Source organism: Catharus ustulatus, chromosome 9 (genome assembly GCF_009819885.2).
Source record: "Catharus ustulatus isolate bCatUst1 chromosome 9, bCatUst1.pri.v2, whole genome shotgun sequence".
Taxonomy (NCBI): Eukaryota; Metazoa; Chordata; class Aves; order Passeriformes; family Turdidae; genus Catharus; species Catharus ustulatus.
Window position 1 is genome coordinate 25,265,425 of NC_046229.1, and position 24,795 is coordinate 25,290,219.

The 24,795-nt window shown below is 40.3% G+C and overlaps 1 protein-coding gene across 11 annotated transcripts in view; it reads left to right on the top strand.

Moving 5' to 3' along the window:
- The window catches only part of RC3H1 (ring finger and CCCH-type domains 1), a 58,285-nt gene that overhangs the window by 1,390 nt on the left and 32,100 nt on the right, over window positions 1-24,795 (top strand). For 10 of the 11 annotated variants that reach the window (XM_033067562.2, XM_033067564.2, XM_033067568.2 and 7 more), the window contains exon 2: window positions 22,336-22,701. In XM_033067562.2, coding sequence (XP_032923453.1) covers window positions 22,471-22,701 — 231 coding nt within the window. In that variant the 5' untranslated portion in view covers window positions 22,336-22,470. Of the gene's footprint in view, window positions 1-16,651; window positions 16,706-22,335; window positions 22,702-24,795 lie in introns of those variants that run through there. The other variant, XM_033067563.2, reaches the window with a different exon arrangement.

Here is a 24,795-nt window from a genome sequence, read left to right on the forward strand (position 1 = left end):
GGTTAATTTTGTCAGCTATAAATGTCTGTGTTGCTGCGTTTGAAGTCAGGGAAGCTAATATGGGACTTCATGGCTGTATAATTAGCCTGTGTTCAGGAGCAGTTTGTACATTTTTGCCAATATCTAAACTTTACCAGGAGCACTATGGCTTTCTTCAGTGCATTAATACACAGTGCTAATAATGAAATTATGGTTCCCACTAATATAAATAGAAACAGGTGTTGTCAGGCACCTTTTCCTTTCCCAGTGATAGCTTGTAGCTTTGCCTTTCTGTTCTAGAAAAGGGCCTGTCAAAGCAGACAGCCTGACAGGCTGCTTGGAGGGAAATTTAGAAAAGCAGGTAGCATCAGAGCAGTCTGTTTTGACAGCCAGAGACTTGAGTTTGTCAATCATTTAAGAGCAGCAGGAACCTTCATCGACACAAGTGGGAAGTAACTTGTATGGTTTCTCGTGGTTTGTTGTTTGTTTTTGTGAGGGTTGTGTTTTTTTTTTTTTTTTTTTTTTTTTTTTTTTTTTTTGATATCCAAACTAGTTTAAAGAGAAATATTTTAGAAATTTCTGATGGGATTGTTGTATGCTGATAATTTAAAAAACTAATGTTCCAGTGAACAGGTGGATGTATGAATCTGGAAATTGCAGACATTAATATCACAGAGTTTAATTTAGGGGCATCTTGAGATGTGTATTATGTAAAAGTGCTCATGCTAAAGCAGATGAAGAGAAATAAGCAGGAATGCTTTTGGAAACTTCTGATGTGTTGCCAGTGATTCACCAGCAATCTGGGTGGAGCCATTATCAATCTTGTTGAATTAAGCATCACAGAAGTTGAGATTTAGTGCATGTGTATATTAAAATACTTGTTTAATTACTTTGTATGTGATTCAAAAGTCTTGGGTGACACTGATGCTGGCTACCTTTGATAGTGATGGCAAAAACTGACATCCCATTTAATTAGGGTCTCTCTCTTAAATAACCAGTGCTGTAAGAGGGCATTTCATGGTACTTAGGAAACTGACCTTTGCCAGTCTGTAATATGTAGTGATACGAAGGACAATTACCTTTTTTTTATTCTGCACCGAGAATTATAGTTTACATGCTGGATACCTGGGGAAAAAAAAGTTTGAGCTGTTTGGAAGAACGTGTGGAGTCGTTTGTAGGTTTGCAATAGCATGACATATAAAGCTGAACTAGAAGGAAAGAACCCATCTGCGTGTAGGTTCCCAAACTTCCCCATAATCTCAGAATAGTGATGCAGAAGCTTTATAAGGTATCTTTTAAGCAGGTGATCTTTACAAAACTTTGTAATTTTTTGCAAAGCCTACTCATTGTTTAAAATTCTCCCCCGGTGGATTCACTGAATCATTTAGCAGATGAAAGTGTGTGGTTTTGTGGTGATTTTTCCCACACCCAGTAAATCAAGTGGTTGTTTGCTGGAGCATCCCACATAACATTGGCTGGTGGGCCAGAAAAACAAATCTGACTCAAAGTACATAACAGATAAACCATAGGGGAATTAGTTTTTTGATATTAATATCTTGGACTGTGCTAGGTAACAAATGTGAAACCATTATCATACAGGAATAAAGATGCAATATGCTCCTGTTGTGGAAGATTATTATATAAACACACTGCACCAACTGAAATTTCAGTATGACCTTCAAGATTCCATGTAGGCTCTGTTACAGTAATGTAGCCTGAAGTCTAGGGACTCTGCTAACTGAGAAAGAAAGCCACAGATGTTTACTTACGTTATATTACTTTCCTTTCTATGCAGAGATTCCACAGTGTGCCCAGAATTAGGTGCAGTTTCCGTCACTGAGTCTGACCACTTGTTTTACTGAAGAAGTGCATCTCTTGATAATTACCTTTTGCATCAGTCTCATTTTCTTCATTACCAGTACAGTTACAATTGAAATAGTATTAGATTTCCAGGGGCTAACTGATTTCCTAATGAGGTTTTTTATTTGTGGAAGTGTGTTAATGGGCAAGAAGGTGCACAAGTCCTAATGGCTTATTATAAATAGATTTTTCTGATATAAAAATAATTTCTGGTTAGAGTGCTTGAGGAAACAGCTTTCTGGCTACTGCAACATATTTGATGCCATCAGCTGGAGAAAGAGATTTTGGTGATAGAAATAGTAAGAATTCTAAATAATTTGCTGTAAATGTGTGTTGTCAGAGGCAGTGCCAGTTGTGCACTGCTCTGTGTTAGAAAGTGTAGAGGAGTGTGTCATGCAGGTGTGGTGAGTGTCCTGGCCTCACACTGAGATTCCTTTCTAATGAAGGGAGAAGGAAGGCAGCTGCAGGGGGTCTAAGGGAAACTTTCAGCAGCTGGAGATGACTTAGCATATACATCAGGGCATATCTGCACATGCAAAAGGGCCTGGACATCCTATGCAGACTCCTACATGAAAACTTCTGCCCCACATGTTAGGTTAGCTTTTCTTCCCCAGAAAAAGAAAGTATTTCAGGAAGCCTAAAAACAACATGGAGAATAAGAGAGGAGACAAGGGAAGAGGATTGTTTTGACGCACAAAAGGATTCTTTTTTTCCCATTCTGCTGCATAAGAAATGGAAGATCCACAGTTAAACTGGAAAGTAGTGGAAATGTTGCTGGAGAAACAGGTCTTTCACTTAGTTCACGTAGATGGTGACACAGTTGCCATGTAATTCGATGCCAGGGACGCAGAAGAGTGTTTGTGTCAAGGAGTAGTGTGGTGAGTCTGGAATTCAATATTACAGAAGCTGGAGGATTTACTGACAGTTATGCCTTCCAGCCATGGTCACTTAAACATAAGGACATGTTGTTCTTGCCCCTCACTGAATAGACCCCTCACACTACAGATTGCTTGCAAAACCACTTTTAAAAGTACTACTTTTCAATTACTGAATTTGTGGTGTGCGTGTTATATTGATCTGAGACACGACTGCTTCAGCTCCAAGACAACTGAAGAAACCAAGTGTTTGCTGTAGCTGAAATGGCTGAAATGTGATGGGCTGGGAAAATGAGATCTCACAGGTAACGGTTCCTTATTTTGTTTAGTTTGTTTTTTGTTTTTACATGGAAAGTCTGTTTGGTCTCATCTCTTTACTATTCCATTTTAATAGGTGTTTTTTTAAATGGTCTAATTAAATACTCTTTCAAAGCAGGCTGTTAATCTTAAATTAAAATCTGGACATTCCAAATATAATTATTTTTCAGGATGCTTCCGTGTTTATTAGACCCTGTCAGGATAAGCTTTGAAAGTTGAGGTATAGTTGTTTTTAAAAATGCTGGTTTATCAGCTGAGGGAGCAGGAATGCTTCTAGCCTGGATCTAAAGGTCTTCCCAGCACTTTCTCCTGAACTCATCTGAGCAATTACTTCAGTTCAAATGGTAAGGAAGTTGGAAGGGTTTTCAACTACAATTTTTAACTTCCTTAATATATACAAAGGAGACATCTACTAGAGCAGCAGAAATCTCAGCTCTTTGTTGTGCATTGGAGGTTTTCAAGACTTGGAGCTAAATAGTTTTGATAAATTGTGTCAGACAGTGTTGGTCCCCAACTCAAAATTAGGTGCTATCTTCAGGGCAAAAGGACTAAGGTTCAGGGAAGGTGTAACAGAGAGAATGAATTGAAATTCATGCCACAGAGGATGGTCCTAATTACCTCCTTGTTAATAAACCCAGTTCTGTGGAACACTACCAGTGTTTAGTAGCGTTTAACTTTCTCAGTGCTTTGTTTCTAGAGTAAACATTACTCATAATAACTTGGCACTCTTCACTTTTTGTAGCAATTGTGTTTGAATTAGTAACTTCTCTGTGTCTTACTACAGTGACTGTGTAATAGAAATGCCCTTCAAAAGTGACTGAAATAACATCTTACTGTTGACTTACTTTTCCTGTAAGTCACATTCTTTCAGCTTGTTCTCCTTCCACCTCTGTTCCTTTTGTTACCACTTTAAAATGGAAGTCCTTCAGGTACTGTTTGATGTCACAACTGTACCAACAAGTGGAATTGTTAGGACTTCATTATCCAGCCACTCACAGTACAGCAATACTAAAGTGTTTTGTCTTGTGGGGATTTTTTTTTTCAGTTCTGTGCTAAGATGCAAGAACTGAAGGAGAGACCCTGAAATGATGGAAACTAAATTGGAAAGCGACAGTAGAAAGTGAGTTTGATTAGCTTATGTGGCATTCCTGAATTGTGACATGTTGCATAAACATTATTTTATGAGCATTAATGATTCTGGCAGTTATGCAGGCCTAATGATAATTAAATCTCACCTTTCTTGATATAGGCTGTTCTCTGGGAGGCTTAGTAGAAAAAGTTTCCTTGCCATTATAAGTGAACATTATGCTAATGAATTCTTGAAAAGTCTGCTCATGAGTCCAGTGAAACTATCATCTCTGTGGTGTGTGTCACAATTTAAAATTCCTATATCATTATATGAAAATCAAGCCTAGGTTTTGTGCCACAGATTGAAGTGGTTTGAGGAGATAGGAAACAGCAACATGCTGTCCTGCTTTGCAATCTATGTATGGAAGAAAGAGCAGGAATTGTGAAGCAAGTGTCAGCCTTCCCCCCTACAAATGAAAAATCTTCACAGCTATGTAAGATGTTGCATATCATTTTTTGAGCTCTGCTAGAGCAATCGTTTGTTTAACATAGCGTTTGGGAAGTTGGCTCTAGAGGTGTCTGAGGGGCTTCCTACCAAATCACCAGTCCCCTAATGTAAACGGAACTTTTGAAAGATCTTGATAAATAGCTGTTTATCATCATACAGAAATTGTCTCTGGTCACCTGCATTGTTGTTAATTGTTGTATGGGTAGACAAAATCCAGAAAGTTTTGGAAGTTGGAAGATACCTTGCTCTTATTTAACAGCTCTGAAGGACAGTAATTCTTGGTCTTGCTTTGTAGAGGGGATGTGGATTTTAAATCAAAAACAGATGAGAACTGTACAAAGCTTCATAAATTGCTAGAGCAATTGTGAAGGAAATACCACACTTTGATTAACCTTTTCAGACCTGAAGTAACTTTTGTCTAGGGCATCTCTCTCTTTGCTTGCTAAAATGCCCTGTTTTCTGTGTAGGATTTTTTTCCCTGGATCCGTGGTTATCTTTACCTCCCCTGTTCTCTTTAATGATATTCTCTATTTTTCTTCCATTTTTTTTTTCCATTTAACTTTCAGCCACTCATCAATTCAGCCAGCTAATGCAGGTAACAGGGATGGCTTATTGCCTCTTAGTTTTATTGCTTTATAGCTCAGGGTTGCAGGATGGGTGGTTTGGATGATGGAACAACCTGTGCTACTATTTGTTCTTATACTTTACTGAGGACTGTGAAAACATCAGTGCTTCCTCTGGAACTGATGAGAAGAAGTTAGGGAGCACTGTGACCATTTAGTTGTGAATTTGGAAGATGAGATGGAGAAAGATAAAAATAAGTTAGGCTAAACTGGCCTGATAAGATGGACTGGGTTATTTAAACCAAAGTTAAAGACTCAGGCTGTCCTTCCTGGTTTATGAGTCATTCTGCCATTTAATTGTGTGAGAAGGCCTCCTGTAGAATTAATTAAAAAGGAGGCCTTAGTGCTGCAATCGTCAATTTTAGTTTTGGTCTTCGTTGTTTAAACCAGGCCTTATGGATAGAAGCCTTGACACTGTAGCTTCTTTCTAAGTGAATCATAACAGTGGAAAGAAAATGTTATTCAGGAAAGTGAGAATTACTTAAACGTTGGTTGCTTGGAGTAGACCAGTCTATTTAAAATGTAACTGGTTTGTTGCCAGCTGTTTTCAGATTCTGCTGAAGAGATGTGAGACAGCAGAATTGTCTTCTGGACTTGCTAACCTGTATGTGGACTGTTAGTTTCCTGTACTTGTGTGCTGTATTAAATCCTGGTAGCTGAATATACCTCTTCATGCTACCTTTTAATGCTGCTTATCCACTGTTTTGTAGTTCATACAAATCCATTTCTTGGTTTGAAGATATCTTGCTTTGATTCCATTTGGTTTTGTCTCCTGAACATTTTATTCCATTTTAAGGATTTATTTGTGTTAAGGATCTTCAGGGACATTAATAATTTCAGTGCACAAAGGTGCTCAGAGTAAGGGTTGGCTGTTTTTGGAAACCCTTTAAATTATCCCATCTCTGTTTTTTTTATAAGAAGTTCCCTGTTGATAACAGGATGAGAGTGGAACAACCTAGTTCTGACTTGTGCCAAAATGCACTGGGAAACTGAGTTTTTCGGTTTTCCCTGTGATGCTGCTTAGCATTTTACTGGTGACCTGCCTGTAGGCATAAAGGTTCTGTTGGAGTGGAAGATACTTCTTATTTTTATTGAAATAATTAAGTGAAAGGCTGTGGACAAAGCTCTCCCAACACCTTAACCAGGATGTAAAAAGGCACAACCCAGTTGGTTGCAAATCAAAATCAATTCCTTAAGTTATACTTGTACTAAATTTACCCCTTTTCTCTAATTACTACTAGACTTAAGACTTCCCTTTGAGCGGTGTGATTTTTTTCAGAATATATTCTTAGTAGGGGGAAATGTGGCAAAATTTTAATCTGTCCTAAATGCATGATGTACTTTCTCATTTCTGTAGCATTTCCAAAAGGAAAAAATAAAAGTAGGACTAATAAGATATCAACACTGGCAAGTAGCTTTCAGGCTATTTTTTTTTCTTTTAGCATTCATTCCTTTACCAGGAGTATTGGAAATTCATCTGTTAAGGCAGAATAACCTAAGTGTCAACATCTGCACCGTAGTTCATAGAAGTGTAATATTTCCCTCCTGATTTTCTGTAAATCTGAAGATTTACATGACTTCAGCAAACAGAGATTTGTAGTAAGCTTTTCTGGTCACTCCTTTCTCAGTGGAACTTTTCTGTCAAATGCTTCTAACAAAATAGCACTCAAGAGCTGGGTGGAGATGTCTGTGGGTGTGTTTCTGAGGAGAACTGTATGCTCAGTGCAGTTTCTGTGTGTTTTTAGATTCACTAGCCTGGTTGAGAATAGAACTTGTGCTCTGTCAAGTTGAAGCTTGGTCATGATGTAGGTAATTTCAGGACATACCAGGAAGAAAGGCTTCCACAGAAATCCTTGGTATTGGTGTTTGAGGACGTGATGATGTGGCTATTGCGTTAGGCACTACAGGAGAGGAAAGGGGTGTGAAGTCAGGATTCAAACAGTCACAGGTATATTTTAGCTAAAATCCCGATTGAAAAAAAAAAAAACAAAAAACCAAACCAATATTTTACAGTGTCTTCCTGTGAGTAATACAGGTATTCACCTGATAGATGAAAATGTGACTTGTCCTTCCCCAGGAGAGGGGGTGGGGGAAAAAGCCTTTGCATATTTACTAGTTCATATGACAGTAATTGAGAGCCTTCAGGAAAAGGAAGTTAGTGACAGCAATCCTTTCCTTCAAGCACATCTGATAATTCATTAATATAATTTCAGAAACTTGGTGTAGCTTTTGAGAAGTAGGAATAGACAGTGATGTTGATGTGACAAGCTGCTATCTGAGTTGTCATTACAGAATAAAAATGGACAGTAAGCCTGTGGAAATTCAGTGACTCAAGTATGCTAATAAATTCATTTAAATACTTTGTTCTTGTAAGGATTTTGCATGCTGAATAATTCCCAGTGCAGTTATGAGGGCTTCACTAGTGCTATTGCAGCTGCCTTTGGCTTACCCATTTTTAGAATTTTCTCTTTTGAATTGTTTGGCATTGAGTTCTAGTGTACTGTCATTGCTTTTATTCCAAAAGAAAGGTGGCTGAATACAGGAATGTGTAAAGGAACTGCATGGCTGGTAAGAGAGTTTCAATGCCTAGATTTCCATTCCTATACCTTGTCATATATTTGGATACCTAGTGTATAACCAGACTTACATAACACCAGTCAGAGGAAGTTTAAATTATCAAATCATGCAAATATTGGCTGTACATGGCTGGCTTGTCATTTGTTGTGGCTTGGTCTGCAGTTCTATTTTTAAGACTCTTAAAAGTAGGAAATTTGAAAAATGGAGGGATCTTTCTTAGTAGTCCCTGTGTGCTGTAACTACAACATCGATCAGATGTACTGGAAAAGGTAGCACTGCAGTCAGGGTGTGGGAAGGCTCAAACACTTGTAGTCTCATAGCAGTCTGGGACAATGCCTATTAAAGCTTGTGGTGAGCTGTTGCTACTTCAAGGAGATTGTTAATAGAAATTATATCACCCAAATGGAGTACAGAGTTGCTTGATTTTGCAGCTACTGTTATTTTCTTTCTGAAAGTATTTCAGTGTTATCTTAAGATACTGGACTAGATAAGCCTTATCTAGTCCAGTATCTTAGTTTTCCTTGAGTGAAGTCTAAATTTGTGTGAATAAAGTTCATTAGTGCAAGTTTGCCCTTTGCTATTAAAAAAGGCTGGTTCAGCATGCTGTGGAGATCTGTGTACTTTTTAGTAACGCAATGCCAGCAGTAGTTTGTGATTGTATCCTGTGTAGTCTTTATATCTTTCTGCTTGCTGATACTGCAATAATATAGTTGTAATATGTTTTTAGAGATTAATATATACCTTTGAAGACTGGGAATGAGAAAAATTCTTCTTTGTAGACTGCTCCATTTAGAATAAATCTCATGCAAAGTAAGGAGTAAGAGGACTTGGTTTTAAAAGACAACATTCCCTGTTTTGAGGAGAGCTGTTTTTACAAGTCACACACAGCAAAATGCATCAGGTTGGCACTGAATTTTTAGTGATTACTCCCAAGATTGTTGCATTTTGCCTCCTCAATTGAATGATTTTCAAGTTATGTAACTTAAAACTTCTGTAACTAGGGTTATAATTCAAAACCTCTTTATAAGAGGATGTAGGATAGTCTTTTTCCCAGCTGAATTCAGGCTCCTGTGAAAAAAATAAATATACATCTTTTCCATTACTGATAGGAGGATCAGTGAGATGTTGGGGGTTGGATTTTTCTCTTTTACATTAATATCTTATGGTGTTTGCTCTATTAAAAAAAAAGAAACGTAAGGCAACAGCTTTCATTTTTGTGGTTAAGCTTGAAATGTTTGTTACTGGTTTAAGAGTAGGTGTTTAATGGAAACCCCGAGACTCGAGCCTTTTGTTTCCACTCACTAAAACTACGGGTATTTTTGTCATGGGTTTGGCATGGCTAGAAGCCAGGTATCCACAAAAAAAATCCCCAAAAAACTAATCACTTACTCTCCTCTGCAATGGAGAAGAGGGGGAAAGAACAACTAGAAGGCTCATGGGGTTGAGATAAGGATTAGGAGAAAACACTCTTAAGGGCAAAACAGGCTCAGAAATTAAAAGGTATAAAGAAAAATTTATTAAGGGAATTAAAAGAAGTAATGAGAACTGAAATTGACCTTTAGAACACCTTCCCCCCCGCCCCAGCCCTGCTTTTCCCTTCATTGACAGTGCAAGGAGACAAAACACGGGGCTTGTAGTCAGGTTGTCACTTCCAAAAATCTTTTCTTCAGTTCGTTCACGGAAAGGACTTTCTTCTGTTATGCGTGGGGGGTCCTTCCCACGAGAGACAGTTCCCTGTGAACTTAATTTTCACAAGTAGCACTCCTGCCCAACTTGCTGCAATGTGAGTACCTCCCACGGGCGAAGCAGTATTTCCACAACTGTGTTTTGTGGGCCATTTAGTTCGTGGGGTGTAGTTTGTAGGGATGAGCTGTTCTAGTATAAAAGCAAGAGTCCTCTTCCTCTGTCTCTGGAAGCGAGGGTTCTCCCTGTCTCTGTCCAAAGATTCTCACTGGATTACAGCTTTTCAGCATCCACAAGCTCCCGTGTAAGCCCCTTTTTTTCAAGGGCTGTGGGTGAATTCTGCATCTCCCCACGCACTTCATGAATGGCAGGGAAACAATTTGTTGTATTATAATTCTCACCATGGCTTACAGGAGCATCTCCTTCTCCCTCCTTCCTTTTCACCGACCTTAGTGCCACCATATTGTTCTCCTCGTGTGTCTTCACCTTGTCCTTTTTTCTAACTCGGGAGAGATGGTGTCCGAGTGGTGTCCGTGATGTCCGTTTGTTCTCATGTTCTATCAGCTGAAGAGTTTTTGTGGAGCTGCGCAGCGCTGGGAGATTCATTCCGTGCGGGGAATTGCTCGCCATGCCGCTGCTGCGGGTCACGTGGTGCGGCTGCTGCGGGTCACGTGGTGCGGCTGCTGCGGGTCACGTGGTGCGGCTGGCCCCGCCCGAGCCGCGCCGGCTGCGGCTCCGCTCGGCGCCTCCCTCATGAGGGACCGAGGGAGAGAAGAGCCGCTGCCACCTCCTCTGCCCTTCTGCCCGCGGCATGGCCGCCTAAAAGCGGCTAAGCAAGTAAAGCTCATGGCGAGCCGTGCCGAAATGGCAGCGGCCGTGTGGCGCCGCGCCGATTTTGGCCATGTGGTCCCGGCCGTGCGGCTGCTCCCGGCGCCGGGATGGCGGCAGCCGCTCCCGGTCTCGGCTGGGGCCCCCCCTGTCCCCGGCCGTACGGCAGCTCCCGGCGCTCGGATGGCTCCCCCCGGCCGCACGGGTTCGGCTGCTCCCGGCGCCGGGATGGCGGCAGCCGCTCCCGGTCTCGGCTGGGCCCCCCCCCCCCGTCCCCGGCCGTACGGCCGCTCCCGGCGCTCGGATGGCTCCCCCCGGCCGCACGGGTTCGCCTGCTCGTGGCGCCGGGATGGGCCCCGGTGGCCCCCTCACCACCTCTCGGAGAGGCAGAAGGAAGAGGAATTGAGTTCGCTTTTTTCTTTTTAACTATGTCATCACAGGCGTGATGGGCCAGCCAGTATGTCCATCGTCAGAGCCTTTAGGGATTGACTCCGCTGGACATAGAAATTTCGAGGAGCTTCTCTTTCAGAAGCCTCTGTAGCTTCATCTGCCCTCACTAACACAACTTTTAATGATGTTGTCAAGCTGTAAAGAAATGATTCTATTTTTATGAATCTAGAAGGTGAGGCTGACACCAAGACTGCAAAATATTTAAGGATGGGATTCTTTTCTTGTAATTGAAGGTTGCATGAAAAGTCTAATTCAGAAGGAGAACCTTGCCCCAGGCTATTCTTGGCCTCTGGAACTGCTTTTTTTAGCAGTGCTACAAATTGAATCACCGGCTGCCAGTATCATTTAAAGCAAGTGAGGCTCAATTACATTCTGAGTCAGATGTACCTGAATTAACCTGCTTTTCAGCAACAGTTGTGTGACCTCTCCTGCTGCTACTTAAAGACTTTAAACGCTGTGTGAATGGTAATTTAACACTGTCTAAAAGTCTTGAACAGGTTTGTCAGTGCTGAATAGTGTTTGGATTTTTACATCAAATCTGTTGGAGGTCTGGAGAAAAGTCTTGTATAATGTGTTGACTAGCTAATTTTTTATTTATGCAGTTATTAACAAGAGAGCTGAAATTCTCCAGGCTCGTTGCCATTTCTGCTACAGCTGCCTCCTGACCTTGGATGACTAGAGCTGTAGTGTAGATTAGATTGTGTTATTAAAACACAATTGCAGTCTCTGTCATGAAAAACAGGTAGAATAAGATAAAGAACGTAAGTTTGACAGATGAGTAATATTCCTGCTGTTATTGCAAGTGAAGCTATTACAGGACTCAGCAAAGAAGTTTATCTGGTTTGGGCCCTGTAAGCTATTTTTGTATTAACTATGATAGCATTTACAATTGCTTCCTTATTTGCAACTAGGTTCTAGGGGTGGGAAGGCAATGTTAGTTAAGGACTGCTAGAGCATTTTCTGGACACTGCTCAGTGCTGTAACTGCAGTGAGCTGTAAGGATGGCTTTGACTGTATTTTGCATAACTTGCACCATTAAGCATTGCTTAAATCTAGCATTGTTTTTGAAATTAGATAATTTTGGTGTGGATTTAATATAAAGTAGTAATTCCACAAATTGTGGCTCACATTCCTTATTCCATTTCACCTACTCCCATAATTCCAGCTTGTTAGTGTAGTCATCCTTGTTGTTAGGATTGCTGAATAGCATTTAGGTAGCTAGTTAAAATTTAGTCAATACTTTCAAGATGGCTTCCATTAATGAAGAAATAGATAAAAAGCCTGTGTTGCCCTGGTGGTGCCCAAATAAACTGCTTATGAAACTAGAAACTTGACAAATTTACTGATGCTAAAAGTGTCTGCCTTGAAGTTCCTTCTGTGCTTCCCACAGTTTTTCCCTTGTTTCCAGGACTTCTTAACTATTTAACAGGTCTGGAATGTCTTTTGGAACCCTTCAGAAGTGAATGTGAGAAGGAAGGGAATTTAATTTGGATAGGCTTAGGTCCTTAACGGAGATGAAGCATGGGCATGGAGAGTACCTTCTGTGAAATAGTTTAAACTTGCCCTGCTCTTGGCCTGTGCTTGAAAATGCACTGGAAATGGTAAATAGGTGAAGTTTCATATCTGTCTTCCTTGGTTGTAGAATGCAAATATGAGTCTGGATTCTTGGATCCTCGTAATGCTAAGGTGGTTAACACATGTAAGTTTATTTGGAGGGATTACATTCTACTGCTGCTGTGCTAAATCTCATTTGAAGTATCGTGCTTGTAGGTAGTGGCTGGGATTTGCTCTTTGTTTACAGGTTGGGTATTTGCAGAGAATCAGAGTAGATCAGGTTGGAAGGGATCACACTGGGTCATGGGGTCCCACCTCCCTGCTCAAACAGGGTCACCCCAGAGCACGTGGCACAGGATTGTGTCCAGACAGGTCTGGAATATCCCCAGAGAGGGAGATTCCACACCCTCTCTGCTCTCTGTTCCAGTACTTGGTCACTGCACAGGAAAGAAGTTCTTTGTCATGTCCAGGTGGAACTTCCTGGGCATCCATTTCTGCCCATGGTCTCTTGTCCCATTGCTGGGTCCCAGGGAGCAGAGCCTGGTCCTTGCAGACAGGGACAGAGAGGGATGAGGGCCCCTCTCAGCTGGGTCTCCTCTCCAGGCTGAGCAGCCACAGGTCCCTCGAGAGAGCTGCTTCGTGCCCTTCCTCATCTCCTCAGCCTCTGCTGGGCCTGCGCCAGGAGCTCCAGGTCTCTTCTGTCCTGAGGAGCCCAGACCTGGACACAGCACTCCAGATGTGTCTCACTAGGGCTGAGCAGAGGGGCATGACCAGCCCTGGCAGAGCTGGCAGTGCTCTTCCTAATGCATCCCACAATATCATTGGCCTTCTTGGCCACAAGGGCACTTGTTTGGGTAGTGTTTAACAATTCTCTTAGCAGCTAGACTTGACTGATCTAGGAGAGAAATTAGGAAAACATAGGTCATCTTCTCTTAGCAACTGCTCAGGCTGGGCTGCTTGCCTGAACTTTTTGGTAAAACTGCAATGTTGTGGTGAGCACAAAAGTGGTTGTGCACACTTTTTGTAAATGTGCATCTTTTCTCTGAAGCTGATGGTGCCATACCATTTCATTATAATGCAGAAATTTTATCACATGCTTGACTGAACAGGTGCATGAAATAGAGCTGATTTCTTGAAGATGATATAGTTCAGTGATTGTGTATCAAAATCTTGGAGAGAACGGTGTAATGGATAGAAATACAATAAGGCTCAGACGGTGAAAAAAACAAAACTCTGTCATTGTGAACTCCTGCTATGATAAAATGTATGTGCCACAAAAACTTGCTGCTCCATTGCCTTTTGAAATAACATCACAGTAGTCCAGAGGGGGCTTTGTATGTAACAGAAAAAAAAAACCCCTTCTTGTGATTATGATGTTTAAAATGAAGTTGTATATTAAACAGGCAGGCAAGCAGCTACATTGGTAGTTTTGTTAAAAAATTCATTAGTTTTCACTGCTCTTGATTTTCTGCTTTTATTAAAAGATTTTTTTTTAATGTTTAAATGCAGTCTTCCAAAATAAATTACTTTAAAGGTGAATAGACTAACTGAAGCTTTATTAGAGAGTACTGTTGTGTAAACAGCAGTTATTATATTATTAACATGAAGTTATTTGACTTCTATTTTTAAAATTAGGGTGACATCTACTAAGTTACAGGAAAAGCCACTTCCCAATCACAGAAATGAGAAGTGAGAAGAAAACACTATAAAGAAGTCCTGAGACTGAAGTTTTCAGATGGACTCTGGAAATGTTTTCTGAATACCTGTGGAGTTCTTTGTAAAATGGGATTTTACATTTCCACTTTACACGTTCAATAACAATGAAATAGAAGCCTCTTCTTACCTATCCTGGGCAGTAGCATTTCTATTCACTTAACACTGCTCTTACAGTGTATTTCAGCATTTCATTACTATTGCACCTGGAATTTTTGACATACTTGGTTTGGTTTTTTTAAGTCAGTCAGTCAGTTTGAAAGCAAATAAATAGGAGAGTGACAAGTGTAATGCCACTTGGACATAAGGGGAAGTAGATGGGTAGGAAGTTCAGACTATTGCTTGATTCTTGCCTTGTAAGTTTATCAATAAAATTCTTCAGTAATATTTTCACAGTACACTACATAAAAAGAAAAATTTCTGCATTATTTTTTCTTTTTGGAGACAGTATTCTTATGTAAGTTTGCTGGGAAGGAGGGGGTGGGAGATAATTATTAAATGTTTTATTATAGGTTGGAGGGCTTTTTTGAACTGTTTTTGACCAGTATCTCCAGCCAGTCTGTAAGTGTGCCCTTCTGTCTCACTGACACTGCAGTTGTAGTGTTACTGTAGCTGTAGTGTCACTGGCATCAAAGCAGAGTTAGAACTGCTGAATTAAGTGGGGAGAAAAGCTATTTCTGAAGAGTGGGTGGCAAGCAGTACATCATACCTTTTTGTTAGGTTGTTTTTCTTAATGCTTTCTTTTTCATTGAGTTGTGCTGGATCTTCTCAATGATTCATGACTAATGAAGGATAAAGGCGTTGGAGTGACATCAAGATCTTCCTCTCTCCTTTCTGTAACTTACTTTCCATTTTCATCTGCCAGATGCCTCTAGTAGTAGTTTTCAGGTAACTATAGATTATTCTTGCATGGAAAACAGTGATACTGGTCTTGGTGATCCAGAACACTACTCACGTCAATTGCTTTCTCCTCATAAAGTTTACTACTTGGAGTTACTTTAGATGAGCTGTGTGGCTGATTTGTTGCCTTGTTTTAGTTAAAATGAGATATTGGTTGTGTAATTGCTGTCCACCCACATTTCTGCCTACCTGTGTTTATTAATAAAGATCTATGTTTAAAACTCAGCTGGGACAACTATGTAACCAGTCCAGCTGGAATATCTTAGCAAGGAATGAAAGAGTAGTGACTTCCCTAGCTGACACTGAGAAGGTGCTTTATCTGTCTGTACCCTTGAATCTGAAGACTTCTACAGGCTTGTCCTCTTTATCTTTTCCATGGCTGTTTTCAAACATATGTCTTCTCTGGGAAAAGCAAATTTTTAGCTTGCCTCCTTGACAGCAGGGTTGAGAGCTCTTGAGGATTTGACCAGTTGAACCCAAGTCCCTGTCCTGAAAACTACTGTGGTTTTTTAAAGTGCCTTTTGCCTTTCTTCCCCTAATCTGTTTGGTTTTCCCTTGATTTTTTAAAATACTGGTTTAATCATTGTGTTATTGTTACGGTTTTCATTGACAAATGCAAGAACTTGTAATTTGAAGTGAAAGGAATGTTGTAGAACTGTTGTCTGCTATCAACTCCCTAGACTTTATCATCTGTTGCTAGGAAAAATTTCCTTGGTGGTAGGTCATAAAACCATTTGCTGTAAAGAATTGTTCACTTCCTCTTTTAAATAAGCTGTAAGGTATGTATAATATCAACCAGGAAGCATGAAGCTGGTCGTGTATATCTTCCCTGAAAATTTATGATTTTATTCACATGCAGGTTTTTTATTTTGGAGGGCATGAGCAAGAACACTTAAATTTTGTCTACATGTGTTGTCTTTTAATGTTCGTGGCCCTAATGGTGGTTGGGTGAGAAGAGGGGTCAAGAAAATTATATATCATGTTTCCAGAATTACATATCAGATTTCATTCCATGTTTTTCCTGTTTAACACCATATAAATAACTTAATTCAACTGTTTTCTGTCAGAAGACATGAGGTCTTGCCTCAGAGGATGTTGGGAAGCTTAAATCATTGTAAATTGCTTTCAGAGTGTCTGTTGGGGAGGTACTCTGGTGGAGTTGTGATGTTGATTGTTTGGTTTTCTTGTTTTTCTTGTGTTATTACTAGGCAGGGAGCTTCAAATAAAGAATAACATCTTGTCCTTAACTTGCTCCATTTCCTAAGGTACTTCACTGACTCTCCCTTTTACCTGAAATTACATAAATTTCTTCCTTTGTTTTCACAGTCAAAAATTACTGGGGAGAAAAGAAAGTAGATATTTAATCTGATTTAACTGAGTTTCAGTTACTTTGGGACATGGTTTGGATCATGTTCATTATTTTCTTTGCTTTTTTTTTTTTTAGGAGGTTTATTATGCAGCTACTAAAGCCAGCTAAAGCTTTGAAGGAAGGGTGGGAATATGTATTACGTACAGACTTGCAGGTTTTGGTGTTGGGTGGGGATTTCTTTGTTGGGGCTCTGTGCTGTGGCAGTGTTCGGTGGTGTTGGGTGTGTGCTGGCAACACGCATGCGTGGAGCAGGAATGGGGAAGTCAGGCACTTGCTGCGAGCCGAGAGTTTACTGAGAAGTTTGAGAGAGCAAACAGGAAGGGGAAAAAAACCCTGAATCTGTCAGAGATACTCTTCTGGGCTTATGGTATGTGTTGTTCATGGAGCTTCCCAGGCACAGGTAAGAAGCTTTTTTCTTCTGCCTACTCTTCTCTGATCAGGTATGGCCTTTCCCTCTCTCTGAAAATTTTCAGAGGTTTTTCTGTGCAACTGAATATGGAAAACATTGCTAGAGTGATTTATCCTTTTCTGTGAACTGTGAAGTTGGCAGTACCGGGTGCTTGTAAAAAAACACATTACTTTTGGCTGGTTAGAGCTTCCCATAGGTTGTCAAGTCAGTTTTTCCCTAAAATGCAAGTCAGGACTTTTTAAAGTATTTGCTCAGGGAAAAGAAGAAAGCTACTTAAGTGCCCTCAGAAATACTGTTTATTACGGTGAGCACATTGGAGTAGAAAACAAAAAAGGTTTATGAAGTACCGACAAAAAATTGTCTGTTTGGCACTAGACAAGAATGGAGGCGGTTCAGCTGCTGGCTAGAATTGTACTATGGGTATCTGGTAATCCTTATGAGTTGGGAATTGCTTTGCTGTTGTCTGTTAATTTAGGTAGTTTATTTATTTTTAATCTCAAAGTGTCAGAGAGGTTTTGAAGTAGTTAATGTAGCACAGAACCAGTCTCACAGAAGAAAGAAGTGTGCCTGATTACTTTTTCTGAAAAAGTACCTTATACTCAAAGTAGTGTAACTTATTATCAAGGAGTAAGAGTCTTTAAAAGAATTAATGAAATGGTGTTTTCTTTATTAGAATAAATAAGGATTACTCAAGAGTTGTATCTGCGTGAGCAGTTCAGTTGGCAAGCCTGAGTTTGTTTTGGCTCTGAGGAGCTGCTGTAGCTTTAAGCTTAGCACTAAATAGGCTTTACTTGTGTTCACTGGTAACTGCAACAGGAAGCTCTGCATGGTTTAGCTAGGAGCAAGACTCAGCAAAAATGAAACAGCTTCACCTTAACTGAATTTTGGTTAAGAAGGTGATGGTTGTGTTTAGGTAATGAAATGCTGGGGGAATACATAAAACTCAGGAGTGGGTAATGCTCTTAAGAGCTGTAGCTACTCAATTTTTGGAGTAAGTAATGCTCTTAAGAGCTGTATCTACTGAATTTTTGGAGTAAGTAATGCTCTTAAGAGTTGTATCTACTGAATTGGCAGGAGCTGCGCCAAGGGTGCCTCTTAGGTATGCTGAGTCATCTCCTTAAACTGTGACATGACTTAGTGTGGACTGGGAGAGAGCAGTGCCAACTCGGTGGTGATGAAACAGCATGTGATGTATCCATGTGAGAGCGTGCTGGGTCCAAATAACAGGTTTGTGAGAGAATTTGGGGTGTGCTTGGAACCTGCACCGAAGGACTCCCTCGGGGAGTGCGCTTAATTCAAGCTAAAAGCAGAGGAGTTCTCCTGTGTGTTGTTCTGTGTGAAACTTGATGCCAGTGCATGTTGGTACAGACCGTTCTGCGTTTTAAAAACTTCTTTTTGTCAAGAGCTGAATTTGCAGAGGACATGTGGAAGACTCTGGTTGCCACAGACATAGCACAGCTTGGATGCGAGGCTACGTCAGCCCCTGCATTGTAGTCCAGCAGCGTGAGGATTGAGTGCTTGTTCCAGTGGTTTATGGAATAATCATAAACTGAAGCACTGGCAGGGTCCCAGAGGAGACAGGTCACCGATCTGATTACAGCGTGACATTTCCAGTCTGGGTTGAAGGATGGAATTTCAAGGATTTTTTGGGGGGCTGGGAGGCCCAGAAGAGAGGAGAAATTTTTCCAGGTGGTTCTAGATGTGGGTAAAACAGCTTATGCAGGGCTAAACAGGAGATGAGACTTGCATACAGGTACTTGTTATTTCTGAGTTTGAAAATACAAAATTCTCTCTCTCTCTGGTTTCAGTGAAGGGTTCAAGGTCTGTGTCTAGGGGCATCTTCATTCTTAATTACACCTTTTTGTCTTCCAGTTTGTGCACTGAGGATGTGTGTTTTTAGTTTTTTGCTTTCTTGGGTTTTGATATATCAATTTTCTTCAATCATGCACAAAGCAGTGTGTATGGATATACGTTTTACAATGTCAGAAGCTATTGAGTGTGACATACTTGGTGAATTGAGGGTGGGTTAAAAATGTAATATTATGGGGAAGGGGCTATTTAAAGTTAAATCTTTTATAAATTTTTGCATTCTTTGTTTTACTTATCTGGTATAATGCTGAAGAGAAACATTTTTTATAAAAACATTGTACTATAATAGGGAATATACTTTTTCTTCTGTACATGTTCAAACAAGTGTTCTCTTTCTGTACTGGTGATGGTTCCAATAGCAGACAGTGATAATGAAACCGTCTTATTTCCACTGTTTATCACCATTTGTAATGTCTCCTGTTTTAAGGTAGCTCTTTGAAGTTAGAGACTGTTTTTTTCCAGTTATTTCCAAGGTAGTAGTGAGTCACAAACCTTGATACAAGGCAGCTTCAGGTCTCTACTTCTGTAAGCTTTGTGCCTGAAGATCTTTACGTTGTATCTCAGCAGCTGGCTCTGCTCCCTTGTCAGAAGTTTGATGATCTGGTGGGAAAAGAGGACCAGATAACGAGGAAAGCCATGGCACCAGCAGCAGTACTTGGTTTGGTGCATGTGGCTTGGGAATCCTCCGTCCCTGTGATGCCATTCCCATCTTGTGTGGGATCAGAGGAATTTCCAGCTCTGTTCCGATCAGCTGTGAGGAGTCAATAGTAGCACAGGGTTGTGGTTCCAACAGCTATTCTTTTCTGTGGGGAACAGGTTGGCTGCATCACACCAGTTAGCCATCTGTTGCTGCAACTAGACTGTGCTGAAATAGATGACTTTCTGAGGTTTCTCACAGCTCTAAGTTCTATTGTCAGTGGCCTTCTTTTGGCATTTAGGCACCAGGACACAATCTCAGACACTGTAGAGTCTCTGAGAGCTGTGCTTATGCATAAGCTTTGCTTCTCTTGTTCCCCAGCCTTTTGAGACCTATCTTGACATGGGATCATGGATGCCACTAATTAGTCTCTCCATTTCCAGACTCCCAAAACTTCTTTCAACTGTTGAGTTTGTAAATAAAGATGACCTATTTCATTTTGCCACAGGTACAGGTAGCAACAACATGATTCTGTTTACTGGGGTTTTTTTCATTAGTTAAGTAACATTAAAGTTGCATTAAACTTTTCCTGTTGACAGCTTGAGATAGTGTTCACATCTGCTTTCTAGACTTGATGGTACAGCTTTGTGTTAGCTTCTGCTTTTAAGTGTCCTCAGTTAATTAAAAACTTAATTTCCTGAATGCATGGCTAATCATTTGTTTTAAATAGACTGTTCAGTTTGTTTTTGAATTGCAGAGGAGTCTGAGGAATTGTTGCTAGTTACTCTAATAGCAGTGTGGACAAAAGGAAGAACTATGATTCAGCTCTGAAATTTTGATCCCCAAAGGATATTTCATAGCACAGCCATACATAGAGTAGATTTACCAAACTGTGTTCTGCTCTTTGCAGAAGGATTTCCGTGGAGTTTCTGGGTAATTTCTGTTGCAGATTTGGTTTACAAAGAGTAATTATAGCTTGGATGCTTGTTACTCAAGTTTACTCAGTATATAAGAAAATAAAATTTGCTGCATGTTTGAGGATATCATCTCTCAATGAATACTTCTTAGAATACATCTAACCTGAAAGTATAGAAGATTTAATTTGGGTTGTGATACGTTAGTAATGGGAATGCTTTGACTCTATGCAGACAAGATGGGAAAAAAAAGATGGAAAAAACCAACTGATTTGCCACTAAAGAGGTATTTTGGAAGGAGGAGCCCTGAACAACCTTGACATCCTTTCATTGTGCAATGGTGGTGGCAGGGTTAGCCACTGTGATGCCTCTTCCTTGTACCACCCTGCCTGGGTAATTCTGATTTTTTTATTGACTACTATTGACTGGGAACCAGAGGCTGTGTGGCATCATATATTGTCTTTTGAAGAGAGAAGAATTTTTTTTCCCCTAGAATCATAAAGCATCCTGAGCTGGAAGTGACTCAGAGGGATCATCATACAACAACTCCTTTTGTTAGCTTTAGAGCTAAGGTTAGGTGTTTGATGAAACTCAGCTAAAAGCTTAACTACTAACACTTCATTGTTTACCTTGGCAAAATAATGTTAACTGTGAACAGCATTGCACTAAATTCTGAGAAAAGGAAGCCTTTTTTTCTGAAAAAAGTGGCAGAGGCTTTTCAGAGTCTTTATTTTAGCATTAGATTTTCTTTTCTGTTTTAAAATGCCTTGACTCTGAATTGCACAGGTCCTGATATAAAGTTTCTCTTTGCCTTTAGAATTTAGATTTTAATTGTAAAATAGTTTTTAAAGGTGAAGATTTGATAAAAAGTTGCTTTTTTTCTTGTGGAAGAACTTTCTGTCAGGATAGCTGCTAGCAGGCAAGTGTGCAGTCCTTGGTTTGAAACTGAAGCCAGTGATGTGTGGGAAAGAGAAAGTAATACAATATATGGTGGTTTGGGTGGGGTTTTTGTTGTCATTTTGCTGCTTGATTTAGAAAAATTGATTGTGAATCAGTGACTTGCACTTTTTGTTTTTTCAAACTCACTGGTGAAAGTAAGCCAGACATCAGAAATTATTTTATTACCAATTTTCTTTTTTACAACTTTTTTCATATCATGTGATCCATTCTGCTCTTCTACATTTCTCTTCGTATGAGTTCTGCTTTTTTCCTGTCCCTTAAGGAATATCTTACCTTCCATTCCGTTATAATGAACAACATTTGATCATCTTAGTATTTTGAATTGAAAGTGCCAAGTAATAAACACCTCTGAGCTTCTCTTCTATTGTAGTTTCAGTGTGGTTCTCAATAGAGTAAAGATGTTGCTTTCTGAATCAATATAATCTCTAAGCAGGCAGTGAATATTGTAAACTGGGGTTACAATTAAGATCATTTGTCAGTCATCCAGTCATAAATGAAGTGGTTGTCTGTCTTGTGAAGGATGGAGGTGCTGGGATGGCAGACAGAGGGCAGGTTAACAGTGCAGCATTCCCGGGGTAACTGAGATGTGTCTGGATGGGTCTGTGTGATACCATACAGCTCAGCACATGTAAGGCTGTGTGAAGGTACTGTAGTAGCAGCACATGATATCACTGAGTGCTGTGTGAGAGCTGCATTGCAGTGTGTGACTGACCCTGAGCTGTTTATCCCTACCCACCTGGAGCCTTGGGCAGCTCGCGCGTTTCCGGAGTCACTGTGCGCCAATCCAGAGCCCACGGACTCTGAAGAAAGGCTACTTGTGATAGAGGCTTTGGATGAAGCCTTGTCTAAGCAAAATTATTTAAATATTGGATTATATTGTACAGTAGATACTGTACAAAAGTGGAATTATCTTCTTGATTCATATTTTGTTGATGTCAATTTGCTCATTTATAAAGAGAGAACATAGAAACTAAGAGCTAATTAGTCTTGTAACTTCAATGTGATAGTTATCTCCCTTGATTTATTTTAAGCTGTATAACAGCAGAAATGGCTTACACTGGCTTTTCCAGAGCCAGAGACTAGCTGGAATTAAAGCAAGTCATGACTCAGTCCTGCATTTAATGTCAGAACTGCACTCCTAGTTCAGCTACACCTCAACGAGTGCTATTTCCCTAGCACAAAGGAGCTCCCGTGCCTGTTCTAGTGCAGAACGCTAACTCTGTGTTTCTGTTTTCTTCCAGGTTATGTTTCACACTATGTGCAGACTGTCTGTACTTACAGAAGATATTTAAAACCAAACAGACTTTTTTGCAAGATTTTGATTCCAGTGGAATCTGTGCTTTAGATTTTTGTCTTGTCAATTAACTCCTGAAGCAATGCCTGTACAAGCTCCACAATGGACGGATTTTCTCTCCTGCCCGATTTGCACACAGACTTTCGACGAAACGATCCGGAAGCCCATCAGCTTGGGTTGTGGCCACACTGTCTGCAAGATGTGCCTCAACAAGCTCCACCGTAAGGCATGTCCCTTTGACCAGACCACTATCAACACAGACATTGAACTCCTTCCTGTCAACTCAGCCCTGCTGCAACTTGTGGGTGCTCAGGTATCTGTGCTTTTTTTTATTTTTTTTTTTAAACTGTCTTGGTATGATACTGTCTTAATGATGTGAAGAAAAGCCATCTACCTTTTTGTAGATGTCTACAAGTAGTAAAGGTGCCTGGAACAATTCATTCTGCTGGTGACTGTGACTTTTGTCACATCTAATTCTGTGGGCTGTCACCAGAACGGGTTTGTTGTGTTTCCTTCTTTCTTCCTTGACTCTTACCTAGCCATGTTTGCCAAAAGGACGAGCTGGATCAGTGAGTTTATGGTGTGGGAAGACATTTTTCTGTGGTAGATGATGTGCTTTACTGTATTCATCCTGTGAGACGTGTGATAGGTTGTCCCAAAGGCAGGAGGGGAGTGTAAAGGATGTGGGACAGATCTCTCTGGTAGCAGCCTTTATACAGCCTTATTTGAAGATGTGCAATGGAAATATAACTTCCTGAGATGACATGTTACACTAAATCCCATGTTGAGGAGGGGAGGAAGCCTGCTTGAGACTCCTTTTTTTGCTGGGATAGGTACTGGTGAGGTCTGTTGAAGTGGTGGGGATGAGTGGCACTGGTGCTGACAGCAGCCCCAAGAAAGGGCAGGGATGTGTGGAGAGCAGGGTCACCCTGCTCAGTTGCAGCAGAGACTTAAGCTGGCAAAAGCTTATCCATGTTTGGTCTCAGGTAGCTCCCTGTGACCCACACCTTCCAAGGCTTGTGGGCAGGATTGTGGTCTTAGGAGAGGAGGGATAATCATGTCTAACTTTTGAGGTGAAGATGGAAAAGGTGCAGTTACCATAAAGAGGTAAGAAAACTCTGGCTGGCTAACTAGTAAAACCAGAAAAAAATTCTCAGTTATCTATACAGAGCAGGGGGTGGTTTCCATCTCATTCCAGATAATCTTGTTTCTACAAAAATTTAAATTCTGGCAGAGGTCAAGTTTTATTTCACTGTCTGGGATAAGTGAAATTAAATGCAGCAGAAACTTCAATGAGATCCACAGTTTGGGGAAAAGGAGAGAATTGTAGAAGAACTGTAAAAGGTGTGGAGGAAAGAGGGAAGCTCTTACGTTGCTTTTTATTGGGTACTGTGACTTACAGGTCAAAGTGTGCTTTTGCCACTTCTTAGTTGATCAAGTAATAAGCTAATTTGTTGGTTTCTTCCGTGGTGTATGGCATAGAGGCTATTTCAGAAGCTCAAAATCAAACAGTATTTCTGGCTGTGCTAAGTGACTCATCCTGCTCTGCAGGAGGAAGCAGTGAGATTGTGCACTCCCATTCCTGTGACATGCTGCCATCTTTGAAGAGCTTCCAAGCACTATGAAATCTATGGGTGATGTCGTTAAAAAAGTTGTAATTCTCTCCTATATGTTCTTCCTTCCTCTCTGCAGTTTCTTGAGTATTTTCAGTTGCATCTTAATACAGCATATGTGATAAATGTCTTCCCCTTGCATTTTTTGGTTGTTTTGTGTGCATTTGTTAAGCATTATGAGAAGTTGTATGATAACTTCAACTTGATCTCTGCCAGAATTTAAATTTTTATAGAAACAAGATTGTCTGGAATGAGGTGGAAACCACCCCCTGCACTGTATAGGTAACTGAGAATTTTTTTCTGGTTTTACTAGTTAGCCAGCCAGAGTTTTCATATCTCTATGTGTGGGATATGAATAAAGGTTTTATAGTATAGTGCTTGTCTTGAGAGCACTCTGAACTTTAGATTCTGACTTTGCACTAATAACATTAATTTGTTCTCCCTTTTTATCTGAAAATTTCGTGTTAATAAGATTCGCAGGACCTTGTTTCATCATGACCTTAAAGCTGCAAATGCCACCAAAAGATACTTTATTCCCACCCTAGTTCTTATTGTTTGTTACTTCCAGTATTCTGTTACTTGTAACAATAACAGCTGGATATTTGTTATTGACAAATTTTCCCTTTAAGAGATGTTTGAACCACCTTCCCTGCCAGCTCCTAATTTCAAATGAGTATGTGAATGGAATCAGTGTTCATTATAACTTGCTGTCCTTTCTCTTCCCTTTCCCATCCTCGCAGCTGTTGCAGTGTTTACCAGACTCTGGACTATTAGAAAATAAATACAACTTCTTT